General features: G+C 30.8%; 2 protein-coding genes and 1 pseudogene across 8 annotated transcripts; 1 reads left to right on the top strand and 2 right to left on the bottom strand.

Annotated features, from left to right (window-relative positions):
* Nucleotides 1-1,541: 1,541 nt before the first annotated feature.
* On the bottom strand, nt 1,542-3,577 carry LOC111277682 (GDSL-like Lipase/Acylhydrolase superfamily protein). The gene is made up of 5 exons (XM_022864084.2): nt 3,149-3,577; nt 2,909-3,033; nt 2,563-2,811; nt 2,217-2,475; nt 1,542-1,759 (listed from the first exon to the last, which is right to left on the bottom strand). The coding sequence occupies exons 1-5, from the start codon at nt 3,450-3,452 to the stop codon at nt 1,542-1,544; spliced, it is 1,155 nt and encodes a 384-aa protein (XP_022719819.2). The 5' UTR covers nt 3,453-3,577.
* Nucleotides 3,578-8,814: 5,237 nt separating this feature from the next.
* On the top strand, nt 8,815-12,671 carry LOC111277684 (uncharacterized). Of its 6 annotated transcripts, XM_089763577.1 has the most exons (7): nt 8,815-9,020; nt 9,116-9,171; nt 9,258-9,405; nt 9,948-10,046; nt 10,131-10,358; nt 11,295-11,352; nt 12,282-12,409. In XM_089763577.1, the coding sequence occupies exons 1-6, from the start codon at nt 8,874-8,876 to the stop codon at nt 11,322-11,324; spliced, it is 708 nt and encodes a 235-aa protein (XP_089619703.1). In that variant the 5' UTR covers nt 8,815-8,873; the 3' UTR covers nt 11,325-11,352; nt 12,282-12,409. The 6 variants fall into 6 exon arrangements, with proteins under 6 accessions (XP_089619703.1, XP_089619702.1, XP_089619701.1 ...); XM_089763576.1 differs by lacking the exon at nt 12,282-12,409 and having other exon boundaries at nt 8,819-9,020; nt 11,295-11,471; XM_089763574.1 differs by lacking the exon at nt 11,295-11,352 and having other exon boundaries at nt 8,827-9,020; nt 10,134-10,358; nt 12,282-12,670.
* Nucleotides 12,672-13,887: 1,216 nt separating this feature from the next.
* On the bottom strand, nt 13,888-15,183 carry LOC111277679 (glucuronoxylan 4-O-methyltransferase 1 pseudogene; annotated as a pseudogene). Its single transcript, XR_016343802.1, has one exon. The product of XR_016343802.1 is annotated as a glucuronoxylan 4-O-methyltransferase 1 pseudogene (transcript).
* Nucleotides 15,184-15,486: the final 303 nt, after the last annotated feature.

The following is a 15,486-nucleotide window of genomic DNA, read 5'->3' as shown; positions in this document are numbered from 1 at the left end:
GTCCTTGTAGATTCAAAACAAGTTCTAAATTTTGTAAATTCGAAACATTTTAAGTTTTGATTGTTTTGAGTTTTTGATCGTCTAAGTTTTTTATCATTTTAAATTCAAATCAATTTGGGCAGCAATTATTTTTTAAATTCAAATCAATTTAATTTTGAACCATTTTGAGTTAAACTTTCAAGTTGTTCAAATTTAGGTTATTCAAAACTCTTAACTAACATTTGTATTTGGGTAATTTCAAATCCCCCTGTTGCTACTTCCCTTCAACTAACTATGCCACATGTACTTCTGTTATTGGCCCAAGCAAGCACTTTATAAGGCTCATTTGGCTTTAGCATCACTAATATATATAATCCTCTTAAAAGATTTCAAGTAGCTACCATATACCAAATTTGCCACATGTAATCAGTTAATTGGTCCTTAAAAGCAATTGCCTTGGGGCTAAAAAATTCTACCTCGTCTATTAATCCTTTAAACAAAATATCAATTGGATGACATGGATTATTCGCGCCATCTGTAACTTGCCAATTGACTAATCGAACCCCATGTCATCTTCCCAAGCCAAATCACATTTTTTTTTGCAACGTGTCTTTACCTAATTGGTTGTTATATTTATGATACACCTGTATATATAACTGTATGAGTTTGTTTGGTTTTAATCTTAGAAAAAAACTGTAATTTATGACCCTCTGTTTTAACTAAAGTTGTCCACTACTTCAACCACCAATTTAGGGCTGTGAGCTCGATCTAAGTTGCAAGAACCTAGATGTGATTTTTTAAATTCGACTTATATCTGGTTTAAGATATTATTATATGAAGAGGAATTCATTTCACTTAGTGTAAATTTTACGTTTTTTTATTATTGGATTAAAAGAGCTAAGATCAACAATATCATTTTGATTCAGATTTAATTTTGATCCAATGATCAAAAATATATATATAATTTACACAAGCGTAAGTGAATCTTTACTCTTATTATATTAGTATATGCTATATGCTATATATTTTAATTTTTTAATTTAAATATATTAAAATATTTTCAATGTTTAATAATCAATTAATGTTACATAAATCGACATGCGGATATAACTTTTTTTTTAATTTTTAATTTATTCTTAGACTTTCAAATATCAACTCTAATAATATATCGATTGATCAAAGGGAAAATCAACAACATGAGGATATAATTAATTTTGAATGGATCTAGTAAGTGAAGCTTGACATAATTCAGCCTATGAATATTTCTAGTTTAGATTTTAAATTATTAATAATCAACTTTGCTGGTATAATAATATAAAATGAAAAAATTAATCATAAATTCATAATTTATTTAGATTTAACAAAAGATAACTAGTTTAGCAAAGCTGAATCGCATGCTAAAGCAGAAACTAGGAACATAATTACTAGCAGAACAAGTACAAGCTTCACGTTGTGATAAAATAATCAATAAAAGTAGTAATTAATAACAGTAATCATCACATTCATTTATCAACTAAAAAAAAAAAACCATGCACGACTCCAAGTTATTGAACCCTTCAGTTTTAAAGACTTGCCAATTGTTTTATGTTTATAGGATATGTATATGACTGTGATTCAAAGGATGACTGTGCGAATAAAATATTGGCTAGTTCGGTTGGATGAAAGGCATCCCAGAACAAGTATTTCCCTCGATTATTACATGGTTGTTGAAGGGGAAGGCAAGTTATCTGTCCATTGTTCCTTCCAACTCCGCAGCATCCTTTGTCTATTACTTCAAAGCCTGTTCGTAGATTAATTCTCCAAGTATGAGTTCATGTAAATTTAAAAGAAAATTAGGAAGCAGCTCCAAACAAAACATATTTGAGCATTTAATTTCATGAAAACATTAAAATTATTTTTATTTAGGTTAATGTTACTAATGGTCCTAAACTAGTAAATATTTAATGTAATATTAAATTTTAAAAATATTTAATATAGTACTTGAATTATTATTTTATTAACTAAAGTAGTATTTAAAAAGTTATTTACTTGTAATATATTATCATTTAAAACTAATCATGTTATGATAAATATCTTAGTTAATAGATTTATGGTTGATATATACTATGTTAAAAATTTTTAAAATACATGTATTACATTTAAGATTTTACTATAATTAAGAGTCCTTTGTAAGGTATCCCTTTTATTTATTTATTTATTTATTTTTGCTTGAAGTTATTTCTAAACTTGCATATTACCGTTAGCAGTCCCGTTTTCATATAGATCAATGCTGCTTTTGTAGGAATCCAGGTATACAAACTTTGCTCCTTGCAGTTGGCCACCATTGAAACGATCAACCAGCTTCCTTAGCTCAGTGTTAAAAAGAAGGATTGCCTTGTTGATATTCTCATTGCAGCGGCTGCTATTACCATGATATCGTGCAAGTTCGTATGGTATGCAACCAATTGGTCCAACTGCTGTTACGATCACCTTTCGAGCTCCTAAGCTATGCAATTGCTGAAATATGAAATTCATGCACACATAATTCAGATTATCCAACAATTCAATACTTTTAAACACCATCACGGGAAGTCATAAACTTACAGTTAGCTGGTGTGTGTAGTCCTGAATAAGTGCAGCAGCATAAGCTTTAACAGTGAAATCAGAACCAGTTGTATAGAAGGTGGGCATGAAATAGTTATTAAGATAATCATTACTTCCCAACCCACAATAGAAGATGCACTTGCTCAGATAGCTGCTTAGAGCATTGGTGTCTCCTCTGAACGACCTTCTCATTTGTAATACCGTATTGGCAAAGTTGGCAACCTGTCCATTCATCGATGTGTGGGCTCCCTGCACTTAAACTCAAAACAAACATTAAAAAAACATGTTTAAAGACCTTGACCAGAATGACAGAAGAAGAATGGTTGAAGGATTATAATTTCTATACCAGATTGTCGCCTGTCTCATCTCGAATACCAGCTGCTCCTGAGGCATAATTGACTCCCCTCAATAGTTCAGGGCCCCGAGCCCTTGAATATGGTGGAATGTAACGTGGAAACCCCATAAGTTGAGCTGTGAAATTTTTGTGGGGAAATAGAATTAGGATACCAACACATAGAGTGTCAATTTCAAGATTGGAAAGTGGAAACATGAGACTTTGGAGTTGAAGTGAAGTAACAGTACTTACCAAGAGCATCAACAAATGTTCGACCATTAGTGAAACGTCCAGTGGTACCCTGGGGAAAATCAACGCCGTAGGGCCTATAATTAGCCCTAGCAAGCGTAAGAATACCATTGTTATTTCCATTATCCACCAAGGAGTCACCAAAGATGAAGAAGCATGGTACTTGAGGCTGCTGTGGCTGTACCTGTGAGCAACCTCTAGTAGTAAAGCATGCGACAATCAAACAAACCAACAAGACTAGCTCACCAATGATCTCCATGTTTGAATGAGCTGCGATAAAATCACTGATCCCCATGCAGATGCACATTTATAGCGATGAATTGGACTCATGGTTTTTTCTGCTATTATGGGATTCATGTGCATGCAGATCCATACATTTGCTTTGAGCTTTAGGATATAGATGTCGCTAGAGTAAGTGAGAATAACTTTTAGTTGTGGTCATGACTCATGACTCATGTGTCACATAAAGAATTTACTTTATATTGAAGCAGCAGCGGTGGCGGAAGGAAGTATCTCGTGATCAACTTGGCCACCAAAACCTAGCTAGCTGAGCCTAGAACATCGCGTTTTGTCAGCTAGCTCCCCTTAAGCTAGGTACAACCCAAATGATTAAGGAGTTAATTAAGATTACTGAATTAAAACAATATTTACTTCATATATTTTTTTAGCATAAAGAAGATTGCAGTTTGAAAAAACAAAGAAAAAATTGTAAATATTAATATTTAAATTTTAAATTAGTTAGATGTTACTTCTCTAAAATAACTCTTGAACTAATGAGTTAATATTTGTGTTCAACATGAACTCTATATATTTATGATTAGCCATTACAAAGAATATGTTGATAAGAGATTAAAGATAAGAGATTACCAAAAAAAATAGATTAATCAAAGTGAAAATTTAATTTGAGGGATTAATGTTATAAATGATTTTTAAATTTTAAAAAAATATTTAATGTGATATTTAAATTTTAAAAATTTTTAATGCGATAGTTGAATTATATAAATTTGTTAACTAATATAACATTCGAAGAATTTTCTATCTGACTTGTATCATTATTTGAAACTAATAATGTAATTATGTGTGAGTTTTAAATTAATTAATAGATTTATAATTTAAATATCATATTAAAAAAAATTTAAATTCAAATACCATGTTAAATGCTTTATTATAATTTAAAGATAATTCGTTATATTAACTCTAATTTGACATAAAAAAAAAGGTATATGTTATGCGGCAATATATAGGTATTATTGTAACCCGTACAGACCTTTATATCTACGTAGAAGTTAGTATGAATGCCTTAATTAATACCTTTTATTTTCTTTCCTTATGAGGGGGAATATAGTTGTATTAGTCTATGTAGGTTGTTTTCACAAGCGAATATATCTAAATCAACTATATTTATTTTTAATTAAAAAATACTGTATGCTTATTTAAATAGATTAAGATATTATAAATATTAAATAAATTCAAATATAAATATCTTAAAAATAGCATATATCCGCTCCGTTATCATCTTTAAGCATACACCCAAAAGTAATTGGACTATTTGGGGTAATTAGCATACTAAAAAGGTAATAATACTAGGGAGGCAATGAGCATCCTGAATTAGTAATACCGGGAAGAGGGAGCACTCCGTTAGAATGAAAGTACATTGTGAAGAAAGGTGAAATTCTAGTTGGTTGGTAGCAAAACACTACAGCCGAGCAGTGATGGAAAATTCCATCGAAAATAATTATATTTCCGTCGTAAAATGACATTTTTGACGAACTTTTCCAACAAAAAATTTTATAGGAAACTTTGAAATTGCTAAAAGCATTTTGTCAGAAATGAAAATTTCCGTCAAAATGAAAAAACCATTATTAGCCAAAATTTCCATCGCTTAAAATTTTATAATCCATCAGAAGATTTATTTGAATAATTTTCCAAGTTAATAAATTGGAATTTCCAAGGAAAATACACTGCTAATGATGGAATTTGCAACAAAGTTTCGTCGGAAATTATTGGTTATTATCAATAATATTTTTTATTTTATATTATCTTTCACTAATTTTTTAATTTTTTTAAATTAATTATATCAAATTAAAATATACTAAAATAGATATAGAATAAAATAAATAAATTCCACATTTCGTTAACAAAAAATGTAGTAATATTTTACAAAATTCCTCATGAAATCTAATTTATATATGTAAGAACAAAAAAAAGTTACAAACTTTGTATAAATATTCTAATAATACATGCCAAACTAGTAGTTTCAATCCACAACAATTAAAGCTTATAAGATAGAGTGAAAATAATTAAATCATAAACTAAATTAACATATGTAATTATAATTATATCCCCCCCAAAAAAAACCTAATTCCGTAGAGAGGAAGTGCCATGCAGGCATTTAAGGTTTAGTCATACATATAAAACCAAATTGTGGATGTCAAAATTTTTAGATACATAACAATAAATGACCCTTCATTGACTTTTGTGAGAACAGCTACATAGCTTTTCTTAAGCCTTCCCCATAGCCAAAACATTTCAAAATGTAATTAATTTTATAGCAATATAATTAAAGAAATGCAACCACTGTTAATAAAATATAAACTGCTCTTCGATTGTTGTTGCTAGGTTGGGCCAAAATTGAAGGAGTTAGCTGCAAAGACGAAGGAGGAAACAGTTGGGAATCAAATATAAATGGAGGTAACTTTCAATTGATCAAGTACACATACCTCATACTCATCATACTTGAGCTCCAATGGTTCTATTTTTTATTTTGGGATAATGTTATGAACAAGCTCTACTTCTTTATAAACGAATTTGTCTTTGTTTGATTTTAGATTATCCCTTCGCATTTCGATTCGTACTTTTAATAAAGTAAGTAATTTTTTATAACTTAAAAAAAAAAAAGAAATTCATAAACTCAATCATTTTTCAAAAGTTATAATAAATCTTATTGATTTTTACTAATTCGGTCAAGTTTCAATCGGTTGCATCATTATAAAATCAAAGATAACATGGGTTTAATTAATGGTTTAGACTTAATTTCACTCATTCTCAAATTTAATTAAGGGTTATAATCACAATGGATTAAGAGTTAATAATATTTTCATGCAATTAGATTAAAAGATAGATATTTATTTTTGAGTGAAATTCGAAAATTTGTTTGGTTATTATGTTGACCTATAACATTTAAGTAATGTATAAATTTATGAATTTTTTAAATTTGATTTCAATCTAAATTGAGCTTCATACGATCCAATCCATTCCAAATTGAATTCTATCAATCCGATTCAATTTTTAAATTATAATTTTTTTTTATTTTTTATATATTGTTTTAAAATTAATTTTTAATATATTTAAATAGATTTTTGTATAAAATAATTATTTTTATTTTATAAAAATGTAAAATATATATAAAAACTAATAAAAGTATATAATTCAATTCAATTTGTTTTTTTTTTATTCATTTTCGATTGAAAATCTGATTCAAACCTAATACATATATTTAATATTCAAATTTAATTCAAATTAAATAAAAAATCAATCCGAATTAAAACGATCATTATAATTTTAAATCAATTTTTCATTTTTTTATTTTTTTCTCACTCCAAAATAATGATACCTAACAAAATTTTCACAAGAACAATGACATGCCATCTATCATTCACATTTAAACTAAAGTTATCAAAGGGGAGTATTTCCTTTTATTTTATTATCTTTTAGAAAAACTTATAGTTATTTAACTACTCAAAGTGATCAAAAGATTTTTCCCTCTAAATCTAATACTTCCATTAGGATTAGATGTAGAGTTACTCATGGATCAGGTCGGATTCAAATCAGATTTAACATAATATTTTTGCATTTTAAGCCTGGGCTCAGCTCAATCCAAATTTTTTGGGTCTCATTTTTGTCCAAACTTGTTCTTAATAATATGTAATAATAAAATCCAAATCTGCCCAAAGCACTAGTATTTAAAATTGAAAAAAATAATTTTTTATCTTTTTTGTAAATTATTAATTTAACTAATTTAATTAATTTTAATTAAATTTATGAATTATTTGGGCTTGGATCCAATTTAATTTTGTTGAATATAATTTAAAATTAGATTATTGTTTTAATGTTTTGCATAAAGAAAAAAATTGGGCTTTATCCTATTACAAATAATAAAGCAAATTGACCTTATACATTATAAACAAATAAAACAAATAGACCTTATTTCATTAAAATAAAAATATTTTTTAATTTTTGAATCAAGCTGAGCCAGATTCGAACTTTAAATGGTGAAATCCAAATTCGATCATATCTTATGATCAAGCCTCATTTATTTGTCTAAATTATTTTAACGGATTTAATATTCATATCCAAACCCTTTAAAATTTCAGACGAACTTTTGAGTTCAGGCAAATAGCATGACCCATAAACAAGTCTAGTTAGATGTTTGCATGCTTGAAATAAAATATTTAGAGCTTTTAAAGTTAAAGGTCTAGGGTTGAATGCAGAAATGCATATTTTAATTAAGAAGAAGAAAAAAAAACATGAATTCTAGTACACAACAATTTTATTTCAACAACACTTTTATATTCTAACCGAATCAAACAGGCTCGTGCGTTTTGACAATTGCTTTTGATTTTCCTTCCTTAAGGCTGAACAAATCCCAACCTCAACGATATTAACTGTGGCAAATGCTGGAATTTGTCCGATAATGCTCAAATTTTTCAAGCATTAGACGTGTAACTGCCATGGTCTTGGGCTTGTTGAAAGAGGCTATTAGGTAACAAAGAATGAAGAATAAAATGACTTAGAGAACGAATCAAATATAAATAAATTCATCATATTTATAATTTATTTATTTAACAAATAAAATTTTAAAAATTAATTGTGATCATTTATAATTTTAATAAATAAATAGAAATCAAACTTATTTATAAATTATTTGCTGAATGCTTTGTTTTCATATATAAATAAATTAAACATGAATTTTATTATATTTATTATCTATTTATTTTATTAAAGAATATTATAATATTATTTATAATTATTTATTAAATTTAATAAATAAATATAAACTATTAGAAACAAAACATGTTCTCAAAGATAAACACTACATTCATATATGGCATTGTCAGCTGTGTAATACATTTGTCCTTTTATGACCACTATGTCCAGCTTTGTGTGAACTTTTGGTCTTTGTCTCGATCCAAATTGTAAAATGTAAACACATTTCAGTATCATATACTTGTAATTTTTTAATTATAATTATGTAATTTTTAATTATAATAATAAATTATGTAAAAATTTATTATTTATAAGTATTAGTTTGATACAAAATTTTAATGAAAACTTTAAATTATTTTGAATTATGATTTGGGATTCATTAATTGTGGTATAGTAATTATAAATGGCATACTTCTTAAAAGAAAATTTCTTTATTGAAATAATTTTTAAAAATTAAGTTTTAGTTTGATAAGAGTAAAATATATATGTTCATAAAATACGAAATTATATAAGCATCAGTCCAAATTACTTTGTAGAATTATGACAAACACTAGTCTGTAGTCCCTAGGGCCAAGTCGATGTGGAGAAAATGTGAATGTCGCTTTCGCAAAACATAAGAAAATACAAAAGAGGAGTCGTTTCGCGGCCATTTCTCATTTCAACGGACCATAAATGAAGGGTTGGAATTGTTTGGGAAACTATTGTTCTTCAGTTCTTTCCTTGTCCATTTTTTTTTCCGGTGATGGAAGTGAAGCTTAGCCATAGAAAACATTCCTCTATCCCAAAATCTCTTCTTTCAAACCATACAAAAACAAGCTTCCCTCGTCACACCTTCTGTTTAAAATCCTCGGCAGCTATTGAACGGCAACGTTTTAAAGGCCTCGGCAAGGTTTTTTTTCTCCAACCATTTCCATAAGAATTGCTTACTAGTAGACTGTCTTTGTTGGCTTTGCTAGAAAGAATGATTTGGTTTGTTGGTGACAGAAATGGAGATTGCAGACCAGCACCAAAGACTATTACTGTGCTCATGTGGTGAAAGAGTTAAACCAACCTCCTTTTATCCGTTGTATTCTGGGTTTCTCTCATTTAAGAATATTCCAAACTTATTCTCAAGTTTGAACTGCAGGGGTGAAACTTTGTCTTCCATTTCAAAAATGTATGGCGTGTCCGTTTATTCAATTGCAGCAGCTAATGAGGACATAGCGGACATTGACCTTGTTTTCAAAGGACAGCTCCTTAAAATCCCTGCTCCTTCCCTGTTAGATACTCAACTTGTAAGTAAGATTGTCAGGTTATTTAACATATAATAATCTTGGCTATCAACATTTGCTGCTATGTGGGCTATTAACATTCTCTCTTCTGAGCATTTCCCTGTATTGAATTACATTGCAATCATCTGGCCACACTCAAGTGGTATCAGCACGTCTGGGGTTCAAGTCTCTGTACCTACAACCCCTTTCTTTATCTCATATTACTATCTTCTTTGTACAGAAAAAAAAAAAAAAAAAGGTTTTAAAAATCGAACTGTCTTTTTTTTTCTTTTTCTTTTTTTTGGGTTATTTTGTCACACTTTAAAACCTGCAAGCCTTCTCATATGATAGTCTAATGTAGGTAGATGGGGAACTAATTTAGCATGTATTGTATAATGTGCTGGATTATTGGATTTGATGTATTTTAATGTTGTATGGATAGAATGCCAAATTATAGTTCGACTTTACCCTAGAACTTTCTGCCTAGTGTTGAATTACGCCGGATTTCTATCAGCTTTATCTTGTAATTTACCTTGGTACTGTGTGTTTTGTTTTCTTTTAATCAGGATCAGGCCAAAAATAGGTTATGGCATTCCATCCGTGCACTGAAAACTCCTTCACAGAAAATTTTTTCCACCATGCTAACATCAAATGCTTTATCAAATGTAAGCCTGTTTATAAAATGATCACAAAGTTATTGATGATTTACTAGTGTTAGCAAGCTCAATACGCTTTCCTCACTCTATCAGCAGGCTAAAGGCACTGGTTATTTTCTAGTTCTGGTTCCTCTTATAGCATTTTGCATCAGATGCATAATCAGTACCTTTCGCGTTAGAGTTGCTAGAGATATGAGACACCAAGCTGTGGAGAAGTCAAAGGGACATCATACTGGGGCAAAAAGCATGCGATGGAAGTCTGCTCTTAAAGACACAGTGGAAGGAGATGCTTCAGACTCTGAATCAGGACTTGATTCCAATGTAAGTACTTAGTTCAACATGGTTGTGCTGATTTAGTTGTGCTTGGCTAATGATATATATGTAAATATTAACTATCATAGACAAACACGTTTCCGGTTATCATCCATATATGTCAACCTTATATTAAAAAGATGTTGCAAAAATCCAAATGCTTTGATGTCTTTTCACTTGGGCCCAATCTTCCATGATCTTCTATAACTTTTCTATAATGGAGCATGCATCTGATACAACCAGATGCAAGAAATGTAGCATTCAATGCAATATATATTCAGCAGTGATTCTTTCTTTGGTTAAAATGCCATCATTTATTTATTTATTTTTGTGTAGAATTCATCATTTGGAGTCCATATTGCATGGGTTCTATAACTGGCTACTGGTATATGTTCATCTTGTTTCTTTCCAGAGATTCTAACTGTTTTGAGGTGTTTGCTAAGTGATAGGAATATCCATAAGATAACCATATGATCTTATGTTGACACGAGTACCCGTGGAAAAGTCTAGCATCCACATAGAGTGTCTTAGAGCCCTCAAAACTAAAACTTTCAACAATAATCTTTTGTGAGTTTTGCTTGTCCCATGTAACTGTGAATTGCAAGCAGAGAGGGTAAGTAAGCTGTAGGATTTCAAAAGACTATGTCTTATCTTCCTTATGCCATCATAGTGGAGTAATTTTATGTAATTCTGATTGTCCCTGCATACGAATATTGGAAAAATTTTTCCTTTGTTAACTTTTTGCTGACTAGATGATTGTACATGGGGCAGCCTTAGTCTCAGCCCCCAGTTAAATGACCCTTTATGCTGGGCATCGCTGTGAGTTTACAGTTTAGTTTGTTTGAAAGTGGGATTTCTTAGAATATCATTCTCATGTTTCTAACCACATTGAAGAACAGAAAACTGTCTGTTGGATAATAGAAGTTGCATTACGATTCTTGTTAGGTTGCTTCAGTGATGGTTTTGGTGGCATAGAGTAGAATTGCGTACTGCATCCATTCAGGTGGGAGATATGACTGCAATATACCATACTATCTGTCTGTGGGACTGAATGATGCACCAGAACCAGAGAATGCTCAATACAGGCTACACTGGGCTTGACATCGCTTGTGAGATAGAAGATGCAATTATGGATTTGGCTGTGGAAGATTGCCTAAAAGCACAGTGGCTACTATTGCATATTGGAGTCATGCATAATATAGGCTTTCAAGCATGGTTGTTCACTTTTGCAATGGCTTGCAGTCTCCTTGTATGTTGTTTGTTATGTAAGTGGCAATGATGGGATGTCAAGCTTTTGCATTGATGCTACTTGGCTGAAGGACCTTATTACCAAGACGATTCATTCATCATCCTAGACACAATGAGGAAGCCAGATATGGCTACTTTGAGTGACTGGTTCTTAGCTTTTTGGACAAAGAGGACATGGCAGCTCCATGATATTTGTGGTATGCGTAGGAGTCAGATTGTGAGACAGATCGAAAAATCATTTACAGTTATCAACATAATTAGTTAGAAAAATTCTTTCCTTGATTCTGAGGATTGATGAAACTGCATTGTCCCTTGTTAGTTGCCTGCAACTCTGGAAACTTAGGGTATACTGTTTGGTTCCTACCCTTCTTGTTTGTCAAAATCATTCAGTATGGAGAAGCTTCAACCTGCCAATTACCAATGACAAATCATTTTGGATTTGCTATTTGACAGGGAGTCCAGTTTGCTACACAAGCACACGAGATAAAGAAAATGAAACAACAGACACAATAGATGTTCACATAATCAGCATTAGCAATCATGATATATTTTTGTTTTTGATTTGTTTGATAGCTAAAAGGTACTACTTTGTTTACAAACTGTACATGTTATATCAATATCTCTTATGATAAAAAATTTCAGAATCCAGCTTGGGTGCTAAGTTACTTTGGAACTGTTGTGCAGAGTCCTTCAGAAGATGAAGCTTACATTTCCTACGAGGAGGCCTCTCCGGATTATGGTAGACTTCAACATGATTATCAGAAATTTCTCTCAGAATGTGGTATTAGTAAATGGCGATATTGGCGGGGTGGTTTTCCTGGGGCCTCACAGGAGCATTAAAATGCCTTTTTATTCTTGCTAGTATAATGGATACTGACGTTGAACAATAGCTATATTGAACTTATGTACAGAGCAGCAATGATTTTTTGCCCTGCATTTGACTGCTATTATTAGCTACTGCATTTGCCCATATTTTTAATGAAATATTCCTAACATACAAAAGACAATTCAAATTATATTGTATGACCACTTTGTTTTCCTTTTAATGAAGTTACTATAGAGCATCAGGTGGATGTTTATATGCAGTCATTTCGATGCACAAGCATGGTCAAATAGGCCATGAATTTTGAAGATTATTTCAATTACAGCATGAGATTTCATGCATCTATTACTATACATGCAACCTTGGCTTTCACAGCAGCTTTTAGGGATTTAAATTAATGACTTATTAAGGTTTGAACTTTGAAGCATGCCAAAATTTATATATACAAGAATTTTGACTTATTACTTATTTAAATATTACTTACTATGTTGTCAATTTAGAAAGTACAATTAGTTTTTATATTTAAAAATTTTATCTTAAATTTTAATTCGATAAAATAATTTGAGAAAAAAAAATGAAAATGACCGCTCGTAGCAATACACAAGATATAACCTCGTGATTTGATTATCTTAAAGACACAAATTCTCATGAACCAAATGCCAAGTAAAGCAATAGGAATTTTATGGTAAATTATCGAGTACCTAGTTTTTATATATAGTTATTGTAGACAATAGCAACTTTGGTATGTAAATAATTCCTATATATTCCTACCTTGCCAAAAAGTGCTACTCCCATAGGGAGTGAAGAGAATAATAAGCATTCCACGCTCAACTAAAACAGGGGAGGCAAAATTATGGTAATGCAATCCAATTATTCCAACATTTGTTTTTAATGTATGTTTTTTTCTTTATCCAAAGAAATGAATTCAATTCTCTCATCTTATTGTAATGCAATTATATCAACATTTTGTTTTTAATGTATTTTTTTTATTGAAAAAATTGAATTTGAATTTCTCATCTTCAATATATATAAAGAATTAATATTTGATATATTATCAGTATAAATTTTTAGTTCTATAAGTGATGTTAAGATACTAACACATCTTTTATTTTTATTTTTAATGTATTTTTTATTTTTTTATAGGCATCTTGTGAAATCTAAAAATTTCATTGTCAAAGTAGTTGAATTTCTTTTATATATATATATATATTTATTTATTTATATTTATATTAGTGTAAGTGTTACACACTTTTTTTGAACCTTGAATATCTTGATCCAATGATAAAAAATGTACACTTACGTTAGTGCAAGTGAATCCCTCCTACACATACAAGGGATCAGCCTTATACTAGTATAAAACTAAAAGGTTTTACATTTTTCTAACAATTTATTTCAACCCAAAGATAAGAGAGATAAATAAAAAAGAGAAATAAAATGATTTAGTTTGATTTTTTGGATCTATTAAAATTAATGATTAAGAAACAATATAAAACTTATTAGTTTACAACGGTGTAAATTGATCCATTCTCGTAGACGTAGCATGAAAAAATCAAGAGAAGAAAAAAAAATTGAATCAAATGCTATAATAACTTCATAAACGTAGATCCCAAAAGATAAGGTATTAAAGATGAAAATTTCTTGAATAAAAAGGAAAAGAAAGCATCCTTTCCAATTCCTTGGGGTTGGAAATTGAAGTAATTAAGGACAAAAGGGTCTACCAGAGCCAACCCTGTGACTGGGAATGATGAAATGCCTGAGTCTTCCTTCTTGCTCTGTCAGGTATCCTTCACAAAGAAAAGCCTTTGAGAACTTATCTTCCACAACTCTATCCACATCATGCACAAAAACGTCTGTCTCCCCTTCTTCTCTGTTCCTAGCCATCAAGCCTGCAGTGTAGATAGCATTCATTCTCCCAGGAGCTTCATCGTGGAATCCCGTGGGGGCATCAACCATTATCAGATCCCATTCTATATCATAAACGTCACTTGGAAATCCTTTGAGAACAAGCGCACACTTGGAGAATCTGGGGTCACTCACAACTTTGCATTCCTCTTGCCTTCCTGTCTCTAGCAGATCATCTGCTTGGTGAACTTTGGTCGCATACTCAACATGGTATGATTCTAAACTGGGAAGTTTTTGCTTGATCTGCTCGATCCATGCCTTGTCTTCTTCCAGGAAAACTGTACGCCCACCGTGGTTAAGAGCTGTCCACATCAGACTGTCACGGCCTAAGCCGAAGACCAAGAAGTTGCAGGGTGCTTTCCTCTCTAACACTCTCCCAGAGACTGAGATTTCCTTGAGGGTTTGTTGTGGGGTGATGTTTGTGGTTGCATAGTGGATGAGGGCATTGGCTAGAGATGGTGGGGTTTTCGTGCATGTTGGCGTCAGGGGAAGGGATGGGCAGGCTACTGACGTTGATTCACTCGATTGTGGCTCCTCAATGGGATCTGTTGAGTTTGATATGCGGGATTCTGAAATGGGTGATGGTTGTTGTTTGGAAAACGTAGAGCCTGTGCTAATTACCAGGAGGAGGAAAAGAAGAAAGAAAGCACAGATCAGGATGAGCTTGGTGTTAAAAGGAGACTGAGGTTTTGAGTTTGACCTCATTGTTCTTGCTTCAATTTCTTTTGCAGGCTTTACCAAAAAGACAATTCTTTTCCAGGGAAAGGGGGGGAGGGAGTGGAAGACAATCCAGTTACCAGATGGGTATATGATGTTGATTATGCTGACGCTTTTCTCAGGCTATATTTTAGTATCTCGAGGGACGTGAGGAGAAAATGACATAATGAAACGTAAACCAAATTATTGAGTTTGGCTCATTTAAAATCAATTTCCTAAATAGCCAAAATTAAAGTTAATTTGAATTCAAAATTTAATTAAATTAATTCATATAATTATTTTTTAAAATTAGTATAAATAATTATAAATTATAAATCTTAATATTTATAATTTTTTTATTTCAAGTTACAATTATCTTTACATAAAAAAATAAAATTAATTTAATCTAAAATTTAACCCAATTACTTTATATAAACACTATTCACATAAGGATTGTAAAAAAATCAA

Source organism: Durio zibethinus, chromosome 7 (assembly GCF_047325235.1).
Source record: "Durio zibethinus cultivar Kanyao isolate XHJ-2024 chromosome 7, ASM4732523v1, whole genome shotgun sequence".
NCBI lineage: Eukaryota > Viridiplantae > Streptophyta > Magnoliopsida > Malvales > Malvaceae > Durio > Durio zibethinus.
Note: the sequence above shows the minus strand (reverse complement) of the source record. Positions and strands in the feature narration are given on the sequence as shown.